This window comes from Gopherus flavomarginatus, chromosome 10 (genome assembly GCF_025201925.1).
Source record: "Gopherus flavomarginatus isolate rGopFla2 chromosome 10, rGopFla2.mat.asm, whole genome shotgun sequence".
Lineage (NCBI taxonomy): Eukaryota > Metazoa > Chordata > Testudines > Testudinidae > Gopherus > Gopherus flavomarginatus.
The window spans coordinates 22,560,893-22,582,259 of record NC_066626.1 but is presented as its reverse complement, the minus strand read 5'-3'; the positions used below and the strand labels follow the sequence as shown (position 1 = coordinate 22,582,259).

General features: G+C 44.9%; 1 protein-coding gene across 1 annotated transcript in view; it reads left to right on the top strand.

The window, feature by feature from the left end:
• The window catches only part of CDK15 (cyclin dependent kinase 15), a 70,567-nt gene extending 53,032 nt beyond the window's left edge, over positions 1 to 17,535 (top strand). The window contains exons 13-14 of the mRNA XM_050969610.1: positions 7,179 to 7,325; positions 16,520 to 17,535. Of these exons, the coding sequence (XP_050825567.1) occupies positions 7,179 to 7,288 (110 nt within the window). The 3' untranslated portion in view covers positions 7,289 to 7,325; positions 16,520 to 17,535. The remainder of the gene's footprint in view (positions 1 to 7,178; positions 7,326 to 16,519) is intronic.
• The last annotated feature ends 3,832 nt before the right edge of the window (positions 17,536 to 21,367 follow it).

The window sequence follows — 21,367 nt, the reverse complement described above, 5'->3', positions numbered from 1 at the left end:
GTTCAGAGGGTTGGAGGGGGATCAGGGTTGGGGTAGGGATGCAGGAAGGGGTGCAGGTTCCAGCTGGGGGTGCGGGCTCTGGGGTGGGCTGGGGATGAGAGTTTTGGGGTGCAGGAGGATGCTCCAAGCTGGAATCAAGGGGTTAGGAGAGTGGGAGGGGGATCAGGGCTGGGGCAGGGGGTTGGGGCGTGCGGAGAGGCTCAGCGGTGTAGGCTCTGGGCACCGCATACCTCAAGCGGCTCCTGGAAGCAGTGGCATGTCCCTTCTCTGGCTCCTATGTGGAGGTGCAGCCAGGCAGCTCTGCATGCTGCCCCATCTGCAGGCACTGCCCCTGCAGCTCCAATTGGAGTGTCAGAGAGGGTCATTGGGGCATGTAGGAGCTGGAGTGGGGCCATGCCATGGCTTCTGGGAGCTGTGTGGAGTGGCCCCTGACCCAGTGCCCTAACTGGAGCACCAGAGCGGGGCTGAGCCGTGTAGTGCGCTCTCCGCCCCCGCCCCAGCGCCCCATCTGGAGTGAAGCTGAGCCGCATGGTGCAGCCCCTGACCCAGCGCCCAGGCTGGAGCGGGGCCAAGCCGCTTGGTGTGGCCCCCGACCAAGTGCCCCAGCTGGAGCACCGGAGCGGAGCAAACCCCAGACCCTGCTCCGCAGCGGGAGCTCGCGGGTCAGCTTATAACGGCTCACGACCTGTATCCACCCCTGATATAAGGTTATTTCGGGACAATTTTCCAAATCTTTTCTCATTCCTTAGTCAGGCAAAATTCCTATCAGCCTCAAGTGACCTGATTTTCAGAGAGGCTGACTTGTATGGAAGTTCTGTCTGTGTAAAGACTGAGTGCCTTTATACCACAGCTGTTGGTAGCAGGCAATGCAAAGGTGCACCACCCTAGAGCAGGAACTCCTGGAGGCACAGGCCTCTGGAAATGTAGCCTCTGCTAACCCCTTTGAAGTGGCTGCAGCTGATTTTGTGCTGCCTGAGCACGAGTAGGACAGTGCCTGGCCCCTGTACAGGAGCACAGGGGAGTAGGGCTGGGTGATGGGAAGGAAGGAAGGTTCCCTGTGCCTATTCCCCCATTCATGCTCCTGAAAAAGTACAACTAGCCTTGAGTATAAACCTCAAAGTTTGGCCCATATGCACTCTGGCAAACTAAGTACAACAGACAATGCTGCTCTCAGTCACGCTGGTGTAAATCCAAAGTAACTCTACAGTGGGCCTATGTTTAATAAGTAAATGTTCAGGCAGCAGAACGTCCATGACCGATGGGTGCTGTTAATACTCTTGAATATTTACAGACACCACACGCTAAGAGGTTACTAGACAGTCTGTATTATTTTGTCTAATTACAAAATAGTATCAGAGGTTTCTTTAAGTTGCACTTTTCCTTTCAGACCATTGCAGGCAAATCTAAAAAGATTTAGTTGTCTTGTTTGCTGTGAAAGATGCTGAGACCAGCAATACCATTTAGTCACTTTCCACTCTCGACTGCACTTCTGCCTTCACCAGGTTATCAGCAGAGAACCGTAAATAGAGATGCAGTGATCAGATTTCTAAGGCACAAAAGTTAACGCTAAGTTTGAGACAGTGACAGCAAGCAGCCATAAGCCTAGGAACTCAATTAGCCTGAAAGACAACTATCTCATTATCTTTCCCAAAATGATATAAATACATAGGAATATAAAAATTTAAAATAAACTCTCTCTATTGACTGTCTAGATGACTGAATTTCCCTTCTCAATTTCTTTAAACATCTACTTTAGTATTTATTTATTCTAAGCGCAAAGCAGCTGTGATAATTAGACTGTCAGATTCGGTAAGTTAATAAGGAGTCACTGGAGTGGAAGGTTTTGCATTTGTGAGATTGCTGAAGGAGAGAAGCTCTATGCCTTCGCTCTCTTCTTTTTCTTTCTTTTCTCCCTCCACTGGGTGGGAAGGAGAGACCTTGGCAATGCACAGATCGATCTGAATCCTTTTGATTAGCAGGTTGCATTCCCACCACTGTTCTGCCAAATAATGTTTTCCTATTGTTTGTTTGTTTTTTAAAAAAGGAGCAAACAAACAAAAACATAGATGAGATTTTTAGGGGCAAGGGAGCCTGAGTTTAAGAAACACACCTGCATTCTCTCCTTCCCTCTCCAAATATGCATAAGAAAGTGAGCGCTGAGAAAGAAGTTTCCAAACTAATTTATGTCGGGTGATATGAACTGCCAGTAGTAGCAAAGTAATAGTGTAAGATTCCCCATTCCTCACACTTTACAAATGGTAAAGGGTACTGTAAACCAAGGCAAGTGATTACAGGTTTGCTTCAACTGAAACTTAACAAAGGAATTTCAGCAGATCTGCAGTTAAAAAGTTCCCCTCTTTCCACTGGCTAAACAGAGCGTATGTCTACACTACGGGATTATACCGATTTTACAGAAACCGGTTTTTTAAAACAGATTGTATAAAGTCGAGTGCACACAGCCACACTAAGCACATTAATTCGGTGGTGTGCATCCATGTACCGAGGCTGGCGTCGATATCCGGAGCGTTGCATTGTGGGTAGCTATCCCATAGCTATCCCATAGTTCCCGCAGTCTCCCCTGCCCTTGGAATTCTGGGTTGAGATCCCAGTGCCTGATGAGGCAAAAAACATTGTTGCAGGTGGTTCTGGGTACAGCCTAACTCCTCCTTCCATGAAAGCAGCAAACAACCGTTTCGTGCCTTTTTTCCTGGGTGAACTGTGCAGACGCCATAGCACAGCAAGCATGGACCCTGCTCAGCTCAAGACAGCAATCATGGATGTTGTAAACACCTTGCACATTATCGTGTAGTCTATGCTGAACCAGGACCTGCAAAACTAGGTGAGGAGGCGGCAGCTACGGCAGAGCGGTGACGAGAGTGATGAGGACATGGACACAGAATTCTCTCAAACCGTGAGCCCCTGCACTTTGGAGATCCTGCTGGTAATGGGGCAGGTTCTAGCCATTGAACGCTGATTTTGGGCCCGGGAAACAAGCACAGACTGGTGGGACCGCATAGTTTTGCAGGTTTGGGACGATTCCCAGTGGCTGCGAAACTTTCGCATGCGTTAAGGGCACTTTCATGGAACTTTGTGACTTGCTTTCCCCTGCCCTGAAACGCCAGAATACCAAGATGAGAGCAGCCTTCACAGTTGAGAAGCGAGTGGCAATAGCCCTCTGGAAGCTTGCAACACCCGACAGCTACTGGTCAGTTGGCAATCAATTTGGAGTGGGAAAATCTATTGTGTGGGCTGCTGTGATGCAAGTAGCCAAAGCAATCTTTAAGCTGCTGCTACGAAAGGTTGTGACTCTGGCAAATGTGCAGGTCATAGTGGATGGCTTTGCTGCAATGGGATTCCCTAACTGTGGTGGGGCGATAGATGGAACCCATATCCCTATCTTGGCACTGGAGCACCCGGGCACCCAGTACGTAAACCGCAAGGGCTACTTTTCAATGGTGCTGCAAGCACTGGTGGATCACAAGGGACATTGCACCAACATCCACGTGGGATGCCCAGGAAGGGTTCATGATGCTCGCGTCTTCGGGAACACTACTCTGTTTAAACGGCTGCAGCAAGAGAATTACTTCCCAGACTAGAAAATAACAGCTGGGGATGTTGAAATGCCTGTAGTTATCCTGGGGGACCCAGCCTACCCCTTGATGCCATGGCTCATGAAGCCATACACAGGCAGCCTGGACAGTAGTCAGGAGCTGTTCAGCTACAGGCTGAGCAAGTGCAGAATGGTGGTAGAATGTGCATTTGGCCGTTTAAAGGCACGCTGGCGCACATTACTGACTCGCTCAGACCTCAGCCAAATCAATGTCCCCTTTGTTATTGCTGCTTGCTGTGTGCTCCACAATCTCTGTGAGAGTAAGGGGGAGACCTTTATGGCAGGTTGGGAGGCTGAGGCAAATCACCTGGCCACTGATTACGTGCAGCCAGACACCAGGGCGATTAGAAGAGCACACCAGGAGTCAGTGCGCATCAGAGAAGCTTTGAAAACGAGTTTCATCACGGGCCAGGGTACGATGTGACTGCTGTGTTTGTTTCCCCTTGATGAACCTCCACCCTTGACTGACTCATTCCCTGTAAACAACCCACCCTCCCCCTTCGATTACAGCTTGCTTAAGGAAATACAGTCACTATCGTTTAAAAATCATGTATTCTTTATTAATTTGTTATGAAAAGAGGGAGAGAACTGACAAGGTAGCCCGGGTGTGGTCTGGAAGGAGGATAGGAGGGAAGGAAAAGGCTAGTAAAAAAATTTCAAAGTAATGACAGCCTTTTGGTTGGCCTGTCCACGGGGGGTGGAGCAGGCGGGTGCACGGAGCCTCCCCCCACGCATTCTTACACATCTGGGTGAGGAGGATGTGGAACATGGTGAGGGGTGAGGGTGGTTATACAGGGGCTGCAGCAGCACTCTGTGACCTCGCTGCTCTTCCTGAAGCTCCACCATACGCCGGAGCATGTCAGTTTGATCATGCAGTAGCCCTAGAGTTGCATCCCGCCACCGTTGATCTTCCTGCCTACACCTCTGATCTTCCTGCCGCCACCTCTCATCTCGAGCGTCCCTCCTGTCCTCATGTTCACTGGCATCTTTCCTGTAATTTGATACCACGTCCTTCCACTCATTCAGATGAGCTCTTTCATTGTGGGTCACTTCCATGATTTCCAAGAACATTTCGTCTCGCATCTTTTTTTTCCGCCGCTTTATCTGAGATAGACTTCGGGATGCAGTAGGGAGGCTTGAAAAATTTGCAGCTGCATGAGGGAGGGAAAAAAGAGAGAGAAGTGTTTAAAAAGATACATTTTACAGAACAATGCTTATACTCTTTCACAACAACACTATGCACCTTACACAGCACATGTGATTTGACTACAAGGTCGCATTTTGCATCTTAATATTGAGTGCCTGTGGCTCTGGTGTTAGAGATCTCACAGACGCAGGTCCGGGCAGCAGAATTCGGCTTGCATGTGGCCATGGTGAGCCATTGTCTTCTGCAGCCTTCATATATCCTGTGCCCTCCTTTACCAAATAGCAAGCAAAGCCCGTTCAGTGCTGCTTCTTTCCTGTTAACTTGCAGCAGCAGAAACCACCCCCCCATCCAATTTTCTGGGATGATCACTTTACCCCTCCTCCTACCGCGTGGCTGGTATCATGGAAGATCCCTGCTACCCAAACGCGAAAAAGCTCAGTGCCAATCACCCGCCCCCCTTCCCCCTGCTTGGCTACCTGCAAGGAAGGATTTCTTTTAAGCAACAGGCAAACAGCCCAGTAGGAATGGCCATCTCTGTCCCCTTAATTAAATTCCAGAATTTCAACCAGGTTACCATGAACGATATCACTCTCCTGAGGATAACACAGCGAGATAAAGAACGGATGTTGCTTCAATGCCAGCAAACACCTGGACCATATGCAACTAGGCTTTGTCATGCAATGATACCAGATTACTTGCTACATGCATGGCGTGGTCAGGTGTCCTACCATGGAGGACGGAATAAGGCCGCCCTGCCCAGAAACCTTCTGCAAAGGCTTTTGGAGTACCTCCAGGAGAGTTTCATGGAGATATCCCTGGAGGATTTCCACTCCATCCCAGACATGTTAACAGACTTTTCCAGTAACTGTACTGGCCGGGAATGCATCCTAAGTCCTCAGGGCAAATTAATCATTAAAAAACGCTTGCTTTTAAACCATGTTTTATATTTACAAAGGTACACTCACCAGAGGTCCCTTCCATGGCTTCATTGTGTGGGATAGTGGCTTGGGAGGGCTGGGAGGGTAATTCCGTCAGGGTTAGAAAAAGCTCCTGGCTGTTGGGGATAACAGAGTGCTGTGTGCTCTCTGCAAGCTCGTCCTCCTCTGCCTCCTCCTCTTCATCTTCCCCATCCGCAGAATCCTCAGCCATGGCTGAGATTACCACCTCCACCTTGGAATCCATGGACAGGGGTGGGGTACTGGTGGCAGACCCCCCGAGAATTGCATGCAGCTCAGCATAGAAGCAGCATGTTTTCGGCCCTGCCTCGGACCTTCCGTTTGCTTCTTTGGTTTTCTGGTAGGCTTGTCTGAGCTCCTTAACTTTCACATGGCACTGTACTGAGTCCCTGGTGCGGCCTCTCTGCATCATGGCCTTGGAATTTTTTTTCAAATGTTTTTTCATTTTGTCTTTTGGAACGGAGTTCTGTTAGCATGGAATCCTCTCCCCATACAGCGATCAGATCCAGTACCTACCGTGTGGTCCATGCTGGAGCTCTTTTTCAATTCTCAGGAGACTGCATTGTTACCTGTGCTGATGAGGTCTGCGTGGTCACCTGTGCTGGTGAGCTCTCCACGCTGGCCAAACAGGAAATGAAATTCAAAAGTTCACGGGACTTTTCCTGTCTGCCTGGCTAGTGCATCCAAGTTCAGATGGCTTTCCAGAGCGGTCACAGTGGTGCACTGTGGGATACTGCCCGGAGGCCAATACCGTCGATTTGTGGCCACACTAACCGTAATCAGATATGGTAATACCGATTTCAGCACTACTCCTCTCATTGAGGAGGAGTTCAGAAATCGGTTTAAAGAGCCCTTTATATCGATATAAAGGGCCTTGTTGTGTGGACGGGTGCAGGGTTAAATCGGTTTAATGCTGCTAAATTCAGTTTAAACGCGTAGTGTAGACCAGGCCAAAGTTTCAGTGGATTTTAGTTAACTAAAGGGGGGCTTGATCCTGCAAAGCATACAATTAATTTTATTCATGTGATCAGTAATGAGATTGCTCATGCACTAAAGTGTTTGCGGGATCAAGTTTACAGTTAATATGTTTTACAGCATCCTATATTTTGTTCTTCTAAAGTGTCTGCTCCTGAATTAAATGCCATATTTTTAACACCAGGAGTTGGGGACAACTGTGATTCAGATAAACAGTTTATCTGCACTAAAGTGAATTCAAGTGGAAGGATTTGCCTGGGTGAATGTTCCACGTATATGAAACTATATTTCTCTGAACAGTGGCTTTGGGAAACATTAGGGAGATCAGAGCTTCCCTGGTGTCTCTGTGGCCATTGCTGCTCCCACCCACAATTTTAGGTTAAGAAGCAGAGATATTTGCAGATGGAGTGAGAGTGTAGATGATACAGAGCAGGTATGGTGAGGAAAATATCCTTTTCTGTCTCTCTCCTCAAACCTGGTTTCTCCACAGCACAGTCACTGTTTACAGTTCCAGGAGTGAGGCTGCAGCCAGAAATCTGTGACCTATTTGCTCCTTACCAGAAGGGTCCTCGCCAAGCCAATTCAAGCAAGTTTTGGTGAAAAACAAGAAAAACAAGAATGTTCAACGGCCTTTTAGGTAAGGAACTAAAAGAACAGTGTTTGTTTTTCACTATAGAAGCTACTGCCAACATCCTCAACAAATGAGATCCCATAACGAGTCTCCATGTGGGCTGGTAAGGCCCTAAGGTGGGGAGAGCGGGACAGAAAGGGGTTACAATCTCTATCCCGTGGCAAAACCCGTGGCTGACGAAAGGTTAAGTAAGAAATTCTAAAAAGTTCTTATTCCTGAGGTGAAGGATTATATCCAGGTGGAGGAAGGGGGGATTGCAGGCCTGTAGCCTCCAAACACAGCTGCACCAACATCCACAAAGATATCCCACAGCTCTCAGAATAGCCAGACAGAGGGCAGACCAGAGCTGAAAGTAAGCTGGTACGGGCCGGTACAGTGTACCGGCAAGAGCCAATACACCATGCTGGACCACACCGGCTTCTGCAGCGAGGATTTAAAGGGCTCTGGGCTCCACACTGCAGCGGGCAGCCCAGAGCCCTTTGAATCCCACCCACGGCTCGGGGGGCCAGGATGGGGCTGTATTTAAAGGGCTCAGAGCTCCCACGGCTGCAGGCAGCCCAGAGCCCTTTAAATCCCACCCGCGGCTCTGGTGGCCGGGCTAGGGTCGGGATTTAAAGGGCTCAGAGCTCCCCGCAGCTGTGGATAGCCCAGAACCCCTTAAATCCCACTTGTGGCTCCAGCGGCCAGGCTGGGGCTGGGATTTAAAGGGCTCAGAGCTCCCACAGCTGCGAGGAGCCCAGAGCCCTTTGAATCCTGCCTGCAGCTCCAGCGGCTGGGCTGGGGACGGATTTAAAGGGCTCAGAGCTCCCCGCAGGCCACACCTCTTCCGGATGAAACCACGCCCCCTCAGGACTCCGGCAGTACCGGTAAGTCCTGTAAGTTACTTTCACTCCTGGGTCAGACCCTTCTGCCACTGACCCATGGGCCCTCTCCCCTACCTATCATCTGAAGGGTGTAGACAGGAGGAGGAGCAGACTCTGCAGGAGTTATAGCTCATAGGGTTAGAAGCATCAGCTCTCATGGGAACTTCCCCATCTCTGTTTTTCATAGCAGCATGTTTGCATATCAGCTCTCCTAACTCTCAAACCAGTGCCCTCCCCATGAGGCCAGGACGCTCCTGCTTCCCCTCTACCTCAAATATTTTTGAATTTTATGTCATTCATAATTACAAGACTGCTTAACATTTTTCTTTGCTTGGTCTGCATTTGCCAATGGTGAATTAATCAAGTTTTACAGTTAGCTTTTGAGCATGATCAGCAGTTAATTTTTTCAAACTTGCTTATTGGTATTGGTTTCCCAAACGTTGTTCAGTTATACAAAAAGATTACTGTTGAAGTAACTGGGGAAAGGTATAGATGCTCTACTTATCTGAACAAGGTTAGTCATAACAAATGTTCCCTGTCATGCTTAGATTTTGCACTATGTACATTCCTTCAGCGGTGTGTATACCCTACATTAGATTTTCTGAGCCTAGGAACGACTGATGGATGGCTTCTCAGCGCCCGGGACTGCTCTCTGTCATATTAACCTATTCTAGTTCTCCACAGATCTGGAGGCTGGAATTTATTGTGTAGGCCTTTTCCTTTTAGGGTTAAAAATACCAAAAAGTGGACATATTTCATACACGCAGGTATACTCTCCACTACCACTCAGATCTTCATTATATAAGGCTATGTCTACACTTGCAGAGTTTTTGCGCTCTTAGTTTCACTGGTGAGAGGGAACTAGTAAAAGAAAAGCGCTGGGTTGTGTACTCACTGACTTCCACAGGTGTCAGATCGTGTTCACATTTGCAGCACTTCCATCCCCGATGAGAGCAGGGCACTGAGGGCAGCTATCCCACAGTGGAGCTCTCTCCATTTTGAAGATAGGTCTTGTGGGAAAGGGAGGGGGTGATTGTGGGGCATCCGGGTCCCTGCACAGCCTCCTCTCCCCAAACCCTGATCAGCTCCAATAGCACGGCATTGCTCCAAGCAGGGGATCGTTTGCTCCATGGAGCAGCCATTGTCACCTGGCCAGATGATAAGTGAGCACTTGTCAAGAAAACAGGAAGGGGAGTTTCAAAGTTCCCCGGGGCTTTACAGGGGGAGGGGTGGACGTCTGTTTACCTGGCATCAGAGCGGCAGAGCTGCTGGCCAGAGTGGTCACCTAGGCACCGTGGGATATCCTCCAGAGGCTAAAAACCGTGTAAACAGGAAGAACGTGTCTTCACTTGCACATCACTGCAAAGTATCACTGGTAAGAACTCTATACCTCTCGTGGAGGCGGTTTTCTGTTTGTGGTGAAACTCAGACGCTTCCACGGTTTTTGTGCAAAAAAGGGACTTTTTGCGATTTAAATGGCAAGTTTAGACATGCCCTGAGTAACTCAGCACACATGCCATGGATCAGATTATGCTTTCAATTACATCATTGTAAAACCAGGACCACTTCAGTAGATGGAATTACTTTGGGTTTAGATCAGCATAACAGTATTATCAGAATTTGGCCCTATGTGTGCTCTAATGTCTGAGAAGAGCTAGGTAAAGATGCTGAAATTGTCTTAAATCATAACAGCATTGATTTTACACGATGTGTATTTCAGTTTTACTGGGAAACTGTTAACTTAAAAATCCTACTTCAGTCTGAATACCTTTTACCTACTCTTGCAACAACTAACACCTCAGATCACTATTACTGAAAGAAAAAACAGAAAAAAAGTTCAATTTTTCCCCCCGTTTCTTTACTTTGTGCATTTGTCAGGAGATTTTGTGCAGTCAGTTTTGCTGTTTCCTCTGTGCAGTCAGATAGGTGTTCGCAGGATCAGGACCCAAGTAACTTTATTCTTTTCAGTAATTCCATCCAAGGCTCTAGACTACTCACTTCAGTAAAGTTATGCTTATTCTTCAAAGTGTTTGCAGGATCAGAACCTTCATCAGTTTCCCCTGTTTTTGTGGGTCTTTCACACACTAAATTTTTAAAATAGCACAATCACAAAAATAATTATTTTTTTAAATATTTACTAGATTTCATGTTGACACTGTTCCTTCTTATTCCCTCATCACACTCTCTCACACACACACACACACACACACACACACACACACACACACACACACACTTGCCTTACATACTAGACAAGTAAAATATCAACTCAAGTTCTCTTCCAATGTTCAGTTACTGAGATGTAATCTAGTAGTGTACAAATTTAGATTTTTTTAATTTATATATATTTTTTAAAAGAGTGAGATGTTAAATGTAATAGAAATGGTTTTAGTATTTTAAAAGCTGCCGATTAAAAGCAGGTTTAAAATAATCTAAATAATGGTAACTTGGCATCTAAAGCACAACATTGTGCTCATATATGAGAAAGTGAAACTGACTAGAAACAGTGAAACTGGCAGCCTGCTTTCACTACTCAACCTGAATGTGGTACAAAAATAAAAACAAAGAACAGAACATAAAAGGTTCAATGGTGGCTTTGCCAGGAACCCACAGGAAGGGGCACCACATCATTGTTACAATCTCCTCCCTGTACTCCCAGTGCTCTGGGAGGAAATAAACTGTGCCACATCCAAATCCAGGATGTCATATGTTCCAGGCCATAGCTCCATTCAGTCTCTACCCGGTTGTATTTCCGACCATCCATCAGACGGAGGGGGAATTTAGTGGCTCTGAGGAGCCTACTTCCCCTCTTACGCTGGTACCCTTAATGCAAATATCCAATGCAGGGGCCCCTTTATAGCTCTGTGCTACTGAACTAGCTGGGCCACAGGGGTGTCCACACAAAGCTTAGAGTTGTTTTAAATTTATCTTTAATAATAATCAAAGTCACTAAAGCAAATAAATCTGCAGACTATTTGGGATTACATATTTTTTGTTTCAATGTACAGATTTAGCCTATCAAGAACTCTCTAGGCACAAGATTTTTATCCTGATAGCATACTTGGTTATAGGGGCACATTCTGCTCTCTGTTACACCTGGGGACATCTGGAATGACTCCTCTGAAATCAGCAGATTTACACTGACGTAACTGTGAAGACAATCTGGTCCAGGGAGATTTCTTTATAAAAGTCACCTTTCAATGGGAAAGAAGGAGACAGTGCGGATACCCTGATGTGTCTTTTGTATTTTTTAGAAAGCAACTTCAGGAAGATTGACTTGGCAACCAAGAAGTAAAAGCACAGTCTAGAGTCTGGACCCTCCAAATAAACCCAGCCATTTGTCTCTTAATAGAGAGATCCCTGGACCAGAAGATTGATGAACAAACAGGACTGATGGGGGTTGACAACTGAAAGAAAGTAGGGACTGATCCAAGGCTTACAGAGACCTGTCAGGCCTGGGGCTTGCCTACAATCTCCTCCAACAAAAGAGCTCCTAAGGGAAGGAGGGGATTAGTCTAAAGTTGAGTGAAGTTTCCAGGGAAGATGGTTTCTTGGATAAAGTCATCAACAAAAGGAATTGTTTGAGACTAATTGTTATAATTTCCAAGGGAGAGCTTCTGCCATTACTAACAGGATTATCACTCTACCGATTCCACACCAGCAGAGCATTAGAAATGTGCATTGTTGGCCAGCTGTCTAAAGCCTAATTCAGAGGTCTTCTTATGTTGTATCCGAAAGATGTGTAGGTGTAGAGAGGGCGAGGGCAGTGAGGAATTAAAATGACTGAAAACAAAGATTGTTTATGGTAAAATTGTTGCACAGAGCACTGATGCGCTAGTGAGTTACCAGTCAGTTTTAATCCCCTTGATCTCTGGGCTGCTGACAGACTGTGAACAGAAAAGGTGCTCTCTGGTGTCTCCTGATGGGGAAGGCTGGTGGGAGTAGCTGGGAATTCTTTCACTCCTACCATATTTCTCACAGAGATTCTTCCTAGAAGAAGTTAGAAGAAGCGTTCTTACTAACAGTGCTTTTGTCTGTTTCATTCAATCATCTGAAGCACCTTTGCTCATCTCCTAGTATTTGGGGAAGTCCAGAAACTGGAAGCCTCAGCATAGCCTCAAAGCAAAGCTGTGAGGGAAATTTAAGCCAAGAAATTATTCTAAAGGCCTTATCCTGCAAACCTTACATGCATGAATAATCCTTACTCACCTAAGTAGTGCCATTGAAGTGAATGGGAGAACTTGTCTGGGCAAGGAATATGCTGATGATTAAAGTGGGCAGGATAAGACCCTAAATCAGTGATGGCTTAGGACATACTTTGAATTTCTTACCATATTTCACAATCTTAAAATACTATCTAGCTTGACAGGGAGACGAACTAGGACTTTTCAATTTCTACATTTTATGGACCTAATACTCATTTACAGTAAGTCTCTTTTACACAACCTCAATGTGGGTGTTATTTATCCCTACTTTCCAGCTCCTTTATAGTGTCAGAGGGAATATAGTGTTAATAATATGACCCTCTGATTCTGATTTTGAGCCGATTTGTGCAGCTTTAAATCAGGAGTAATTCCACTATTCAATGGGGTTATACTGGTGAAGGTGTGGGATAAGCAAGATCATAGATTCATAGATTCCAAGGCCAAAAGGATCCATACTGATCATTTAATATGACCTCCTGTATAGCACAGGCCATAGAACTTCCCCACAAAAATTCCTGGAGCAGATCTTTCAGCAATCTTGATCTAAATATTGTCAGTAATGGAGAACCCAGCAATTTACCCTTGGTAAATCAATTACTCTCACTGTTAAAAATGTATGCCTTATTTCTAGTATGAATTTGTCTAGTTTCAACTTCCAGCCAGGGGCAGCTCCAGGCCCTAGCACGCCAAGTGTGTACTTGGGGCGGCAAGCCACAGGGGGCACTCTGCCTGTCGCCGCGAGGGCGTCAGGCAGGCTGCCTTCGGCGGCTTGCCTGCGGAGGGTCCGCTGGTCCCGTGGCTTCGGCGGACCCTCCGCCGAAGCCACGGGACCAGCGGACCCTCCGCAGGCAAGCCGCCGAAGGCAGCCTGCCTGCCGTGCTTGGGGCAGCAAAATCCCTAGAGCCGCCCTTGCTTCCAGCCACTGGGTCATGTTATATCTTTCTCTGCTAGAATAAAGAGCCTGTTATCAAATATTTGTTTCCCATGTAGGTACTTACAGACTGCAGTCAAGTCATCCTTTAACATTCTCTTTGTTAAGCGAAACAGATTGAGCTCCTTGAGTCTAGCACTGTAAAGCAGGTTTGCTAATCCTTGAATCATTTTTGTGGCTTATCTCTGAACCCTCTCCAATTTATCAACATCCTTCTTGAACTGTGGACACCAGAACTGGACACAGTATTCCAGCAGTGGTTGCACCAGTGCCAAATTTAGAGGTAAAATAACCTCTTTACTCTTTCTCAAGGTTCCCCTGTTTATTCATCCCAAGGATCGCAACAGCCTTTTAAGCCACAGTGTAACAATGAGAGCTCACTTTCAACTAATCTTTTTCAAAGTCGCTGCTTCCTAGGATAGAGTCCTCCGTCCTGTAAATATGGCCTAGATTCTTTGTTCCTAGATGCACACCTTTACATTTAGCTGTCTTAAAATGTATATTGTTTGCGGCACACAGTTTACTAAGCGATCCAGATCGCTCTGTATTAGTGAGCTGTGCTCTTCATTATTTACCACTTCCTCACCTTTTGTGCCATCTGCAAACTTTATCAGTAATAATTTTATGTTTTCTTCCAGCTCATCAATAAAAAGGTTACATAGTGTAGGGTCAAGAACAGCTGCCTGTGGGAACCCACTAGAAACATACCGCTTGATTAATGATTCCCCATTGACAATTACATTTTGAGACCTATTAGTTAGCAAGCTTTTAAGCCATTTAATATGTGCCATGTTAATGTTATATAGTTTTAGTTTTTAATCAAAACATCATGCAACACCAAGTCAAAGGCCTACAGATGTCCTAAGTACATTACAGCAACACTGTTACCTTTGTCAACCAAATTTTTCAACTCATTAAAAAAAAAGATATCAAGTTAGTTTTACAGGATCTATTTTCTATAAACCTGTGTTGATTGTTCATAAATATATTATCTGCCTTTAATTCTTTATTCATTGAGTCTCCTTTGAGCCACTCCATTATCTCGCCCCAGGATCAAGGTCAGACTGACAGGCCTATAATTATCCAGGAGATCCCATTTACCCGTTTTAAATGATGGCACAACATTAGCTTTCTTTCAGTCTTCTGGAACTTCCTCAGTGTTCCAAGACTTATTGAAAATCAACATTAACCATCAGTTCTTTTAAAACTCTTGGATGCAAGTTGTAAGAACAGCTATGCTGGGTCAGACTGTCCTGTCTTCTGGCAGTGGCCAATGCCAGATGCTTCAGAGGGAACGAACAGAACAGGGCAATTATCAAGTGACCCATCCCCTGTTGTCCAGTCCCAGCATCTGGCAGTCAGAGAATTAGGGACCCTCAGAGCATGGGGTTGCATCCCTGACCATCTTGGCTAATAGCCACTGATGGACCTATCCTCTATGAATTTATCTAATTCTTTTTTAAATCCAGTTATACTTGTGGCCTTCACAGCATCCCTGGCAATGAGTTCTTCAGGCTGACTGCATTTTGTGAAGAAGTACTTCCTTGTATTTCTTTTAAACCTGCTGTCTGTTAATTTCAAAGTTACTCCTGGTTCTTATGTTAGGTGAAGGGGTAAATAATACTTCCCAATTCACTTTCTCCACACCATTTATGATTATATAGACCTCTATCATATCCCACCTTAGTCATCACTTTTCCAAGCTGAATAGTCCCTCTCTTTTTAATCTCTTCTCACATAGAAGTTGTTCCATACGCTTAACCATTTTTGTTGCTCTTCTCTGTACCTTCTCCATTTCTAATATATCTTTTTTGAGATGGAGTGACCAGAAATGCACGCAGTATTCGAGGTGTGGGCAAACCAGGGATTTATATAGTGACATTATGATATTTACTGTCTTATTATCTATGACTTTCCTAATGGTTCCTAATGTTGGTAGCTTTTTTGGCTGCCATTGCCCAATGAGCAGATGTTTTCAAGAACTATCCACAACGACTCCAAGATCTCTTTCTTGAATGGTAAAAGCTAATTTAGACTCCATCATTTTGTATGTATATTTGGGAATTACATTTTCCAATATGCATTTATCAGTACTGATTTTCATCTGCCATTTTGTTGCACAGTTGCCCAGCTTTGTGAAATCCCTTTGTAACTCTTCACAGTTTGCTTTGGACTTAACTATCTTGAGTAATTCTGGATAATTTGCAAACTCTGCCACCTCACTGTTTACCAGTTTTTCCAGATCATTTCTGAATATGTTGAACAGCACTGATCCCAGTACAGATCCCTGGGAGCCTCCGCTATTTACGTCTCTCCATTCTGAAAACTGACTTTATTCCTTCTCTTAGTTTCCTGTCTTTAACTAGTTATTGATCCATGAGAGAACCTTCCCTCTTATTCCATGACTCCATGGTTGCTTAAGAGTCTTTCGTGAGAGACTTTGTCAAAGGCTTTCTGAATGTCCAAGTACACTACCTCCACTGGATCACCCTTGTCTGCTCTCAAATAATTCTAATAGATTGGTGAGGCATGATTTCTCTTTACAAAAGTCATGTTAACTCTTCCCCATCAAATTGTGTTCATGTATGTATCTAATATTTCTGTCCTTTACTATAGTTTCAATTAATTGGCCTGGTACTGAAGTTAGGCTTACCAGCCTGTTCCCTCCTGTGATTTGGTGGTCTGTAGAACACCCCAGCTTGTGCTTTATCTATTAAGACACTAATAAAGACCTGAAGAAGAGCTATGTGTAAGTTTGAAAGCTTGTCTCTCTCACCAACAGAAGTTGGTCCAAAAAAGATATTACCTCACCCGCCTTGTCTCACTGATCCCTAAGCATTCAAGATCATTTTCTTCACAATTACTGTGACTCAAAAACAGGTAATGCGATTTTTTACACAGAGTGCCATTCCACCTCCCCTTTTGCTCACTCAATCCTTCCTAAATAAGTTACAACCATTAATTTTAACATTCCAGGTGTGTGACTTACCCCATCAGGTTTCAAGTAATACCAAATATATTAAATTTAGGCTCATAAATTACTAATTTCAGTGCCTCTTATTTGTTACCCAGGCATCTAGCATCTAGACAATTCAACAATTCCTTCTGTTCATGTCCTTTGGTTTTGTGGTTAATTTTGTTCGCGGGATCTTGATTCTGTGCTAAAATTTTCTCTCTTTTTACCCTCCTCTTTTTTATTAGTTTAACGTCCGTCTGCCAGCTGATTGGATTCCCTTCTACAGAGGTGGAGGTCATCCAAACTATTCAGACCCATCTCCCCACAGAAGGTGGACCAGTGTTCTACAAAACACAGACCTTCCACTCTAAGCCACTTACCTAGCCCATGGTTCACTTCCAGAATCTTCTGCCTTCTGTCTTTCTTTGCTTGCGGGACTGGAAGGATCTCAGAAAAGATCGCTTGGGTAGTCTTCTTCTTCAGCATGCGCCCAAGTTCCATGATGCCATCTATTATCGGTGAGATATTCCACAATGCAGTGTCTTTAATGCCAACGTGAACCACGACCAACAGATCCTTGCCCATCCATTTCAGAAGCCTAGCCAATCTTCAAGTAACATCTAATGTCTTGGCTCCAGGTAGGCAGAACGCCATGCTGTTGTCCACTTCTATGTTCTTTCAGCTCTTCTGAGTACTGAATCCCTAACAAGAATCATCTATCTTCCTTGGACAGTTGGAGAATTCTTTGTGGGCAAACTGAGTTTTCTTACGGGTTGGGCCAAGCTGCCATCCACAGAAGTAGGCCGCTACATTTCTATGTTAAATTCCAACATTTAATCTTGTCTGGGGGCAAGGTTGTTTATTTTTCAAAGAAAAAGAAATCTCTCCAATGTACAGGAGTCAGTTGTTAGATGGTAACAGCTTTTAACAAGTATAAAGGCGTGGTGCATTTCCAATGTGTATTATTGACCATAATGGCTCTCCATTGTCCTTGTATAGTCATTTACATGTGCAAAATGGGTGTCAAAAGCTACCAAGTCAGAATGGTAGTGTTTTGCACTCTCTTTGCAAAGGTGTAAATGAACATACAAGGTGCAGGGCAGTGGAGAACCAAGAGCTATTTGGAATGATTATGGTCTGATGTCTCCTCCTAACTAGGGGCCATTAAGCACCAAAAACATGTTAAATGAAAGGATTTGTAGAGAATAGAGAGTGACAGAATTCTGTAAACTGGAAGATTGGAAGCAGATCACTTTTTCAGGGTGGTGTCTGTTGGGACTATGCATTACAGATTCCTATGGAAAGTAGTTTTTGCAACTGCAGAACAGCTGCTTTTCAAAGCTACCTTCCCTTGCCCCATAAAACTCAAATTGCCAAAGGGACAAATCATACTTTGTGCTCCTGTGGGTGAAGAGCCTGGCAGAAGGATGTTCTGCCCCTCAGCACTCTTTTCCTATTTCAGATTGAATGACGGAAGTGATCCATTGATCTTCTGTTTAAAGGATTTGTAGGTGGGACTTTGAGATGGAGAGGGCAGGGAAACTGCTTTCTCTACACAGCATCACTGATACCACCTGCCAACTCCACAGGGATTTTCTTCCTAAACTACTGATGACGGGGGAAGCACTAACTTAAGCAAGTTTCCCTTTTGTGATGTGACACACACAGCCTAGCCCAGCCCAGCCCAGCCCAGCCCAGTAGTGATTTCAGGGGCATGCCTGGAGTTGTATTGCCATGGAGGCTGGGGAGGAGGGGCTACACAGGAATACAGAGGCACTTGCCTCTAGCAGATCTCCTAAGATCCAGTCTGAGTGCAAGGGACCTTGCAAATGCTGTGGACTAAACTCCCTATCTCTTCATGGTGCATCAGGAAGGAGAGAGGGATGAAACTGTGAAGTGGATTTTATGGTCCTACACTATTTTTTCAAATGTGGAGATAGCTGACTGTGGGGGATGGGGGTCATGCAATCCAGACTCTTTCACCTCTAGGGTGCCAGTTCAAATCTAGCCCTCCTGGGCCAGTCACAAGTCATTTACAATGTGCTGAGTGAGCCGTTCTGAGTTAATAATGAAGTGCTTCCAGTGTGTAAGGTGGGATAGTGTGGTATTGTCATCACTGCATGGAGGTCTGTGTGAAGTTGTGCATTTGCCAATGGACACATCACAAAAAACCCTTTACAAATGGCACGAAGAGGAAACTGTGACAGCAGCATCAGCAGAGAAGTCAAGGACTGAGTGAACTGTCCCCTCCCCCGACACTCCCTCAAGACAGGGAGACGGTTCATTAGTAGGGGAGGGTGGGGGACACAAGTGGAGAACTTCAGGCTCTAGCCCCACCGCCACACCAAAAAAGCAGGTCACACAAAAATACGTAGATTTAAAAGAAATTTGAGTGAAAAAGCCCTTTAATATATAAACATCCTTTTTTAAAATGTGCACAGCTTAACAGCAGATTTTTTTAATGAATATATGCCTTTAAAAAAATAAATCAATCAAACATCCTCTTTGTCAGGTTAAGAGTCTCTATGTTTTGCATCAGCCGAGAGTGAACTTTTATGGCCAATTTATAAATCCCAAGAAAAAAAGCAGAGTTTTCTAATACAAATGCTGACAAAACTCTATCCATAATGGCACAAATGGGAAATGCACCATGCACAAAAAAATCCCACTATAACCCAGAACTGCATTTGGGGAACACAGATAAAAGACCTGACTTGGGTCATGTGACAGGTGTCACTTCAGTAATGATATTGGGGGCAGAGATAAAAGTCCTCTCACTCTGGTCATGTGACACAGCTTCATTACTCTCACAGCAGGTGGTCCACGAGCCTCAATGCCTTTATTTTATTTATTTATTTATTCTGTGATAATGAGAAAATGTTTAAACTCTCATCCCTGTGTTTAAACACTTCTTCCTGCTGAAAGCAGCGGGGGGATCCCTTGATCAACTGTCAGATTGGAAAGTGCGATTTTTCTGGAAAGTAAACAGCATGTTTGCCAGTTGGAAATAATTTTCTGTTTGTTGAGACAGCTAGTTTTGGAGTGATGGAGCCATGTCATGGTGTCTGACAAGTCAGGAATGGAGAATAAGAAACAGGCTAAAAAATACCTTTTGTACTGTGCCTCTGATAACAAGAGCCTGAGATTTTTTGATATTTCACTATTGTCATGTGGTAAAAATAAAATCACTTAAGGATGGTATATAAAAAACTTTTAAAGCAGTGGCTCAGCCTGAGGATGGACACGTGGGACCTATTGCTTGCTAAATCCACAATGTTTTAATAGAAGCTTTACTTCATCTCAGGTGATTAGTCAAGATGGTCAGAGATGCAACCCCATGCTCTGGGTGTCCCTAAGGAAGGACTGGATGACAGGGGATGGATCACTCAATAATTGCCCTGTTCTGTTTATTCCCTCTGAATAACATAAAGGACACTCTTTAGCTTCCAGCCCTCTGTGTGGGATGAAATTACAACGTGGATATTATGGTCCTACATTATTTTTTCAAACTTGGGGAGCTAGCTGGCTATAGGTAATGGATTGGCCACTGTCGGAGGACAAGACAACACTGGGCTAAATGAACCACGGGTCTGACCCCGTCTGGCCATTTTTATGACAATGAAGTAGAACTAGAGATGGTGCTCAGATACTAGGTGATGATGATTGTATCGGGAAGAGTATATTACATGGATTTGATGTCACAGCAATGAGATGTTCCCTTTTTTTCCAAAGATGAGAAAAATTAAAGACAACTATCATACAACATATAAACCATGAGGGTTAATGGAAGCCAGTGGGATTTTGAAGTGTAACAAGGACTGTAGGTCCTATGATTACAGGATTTAAACCCAGCTATGATTATTGGTGTGTTATGTCTGAAGTCATAGGTACACGATACCATGAAACTGTTCATAACTGCCTTGGAATCAAACAAAATATAACTTTATGATCTGTACATTTTCTCTCTTCTATTAGACAAATAGCTTTTTAATAAATTGTCATTTAAAAGCCCTAAAGATACACTGTGTATAAGATTTCCATTAAAAATTATTGTTCAAATGTACATTCACACAGAGACTCACACAGCATTATATATGCAAACAGGAAGAACCATGTTAAACTTGATTGCAATATTCAATAAACTAAATGGCAACATTTGCTTACAGATAATTATTAGAAGTTTTCATTCCACAATGAAAGTTTATTGAATTTATACTAAGTTGTGAATTAGTAATATTTCATTTCTGAGCATGGTCAAGTGTGTCACCTGTGTGAGATAGCTAAGAGACCTTCAGTGTACTGATGAAATGGACTGTGAGCTAGTTGCATGTGAAAATGCGCTGCATGGAAGCCTTGTTCTCACAACATCTTACTCTGGTGCCTGAACGTTAGTGTCCAAGGGACAGAATGAGGGCTTGTCTACATCACAAAGTTGCAGCGCTGGTGAGGGGGTTACAGCGCTGCAACTTAGGAGGTGTACACATCTGCAGGGCATCACCAGCGCTGCAACTCCCTGTTTGCAGTGCTGGCCATACTCCCGTTTTGTCTCGGGTGTAGAGGATCCAGCGCTGGTGATCCAGCGCTGGTAATCAAGTGTAGACACTTACCAGCGCTTTTCTTGACCTCCGTGGAATAAGCAGGTATCCCAGCATACCTGAGGAAGCCTCTGGTAATCAAGCTGGTCTCCTTCCCCGGTTTGCTCTCGCGTTCCCCGAACCCCGAGCAAGCAGGTCTCCTTCCCTGCGGTTTGCAGGGTGGTTCGGGGAACGCGAGAGCAAACCGCGGCGAAGCTGGTCTCCTTCCCCGGTTTGCTCTCGCGTTCCCCGAACCCCCCTTGAAGCCGCCCAACAGCGCTGCAGTGTGGCCACATCTAACACCACTTGCAGCGCTGGTTGCTGTAAGTGTGGCCACTCTGCAGCGCTGGCCCTATACAGCTGTACTAATACAGCTGTAACAACCAGCGCTGCAAAATTGTAGATGTAGACATACCCTTAGATTGTGTTTTTTTTTCTCTTGATAAATGTCCGTACTAAGGACTCACTTTTCTCTCCATTACATGAAGTTTTGGTTTGTTAAAAGAAAAGATCTGAGGC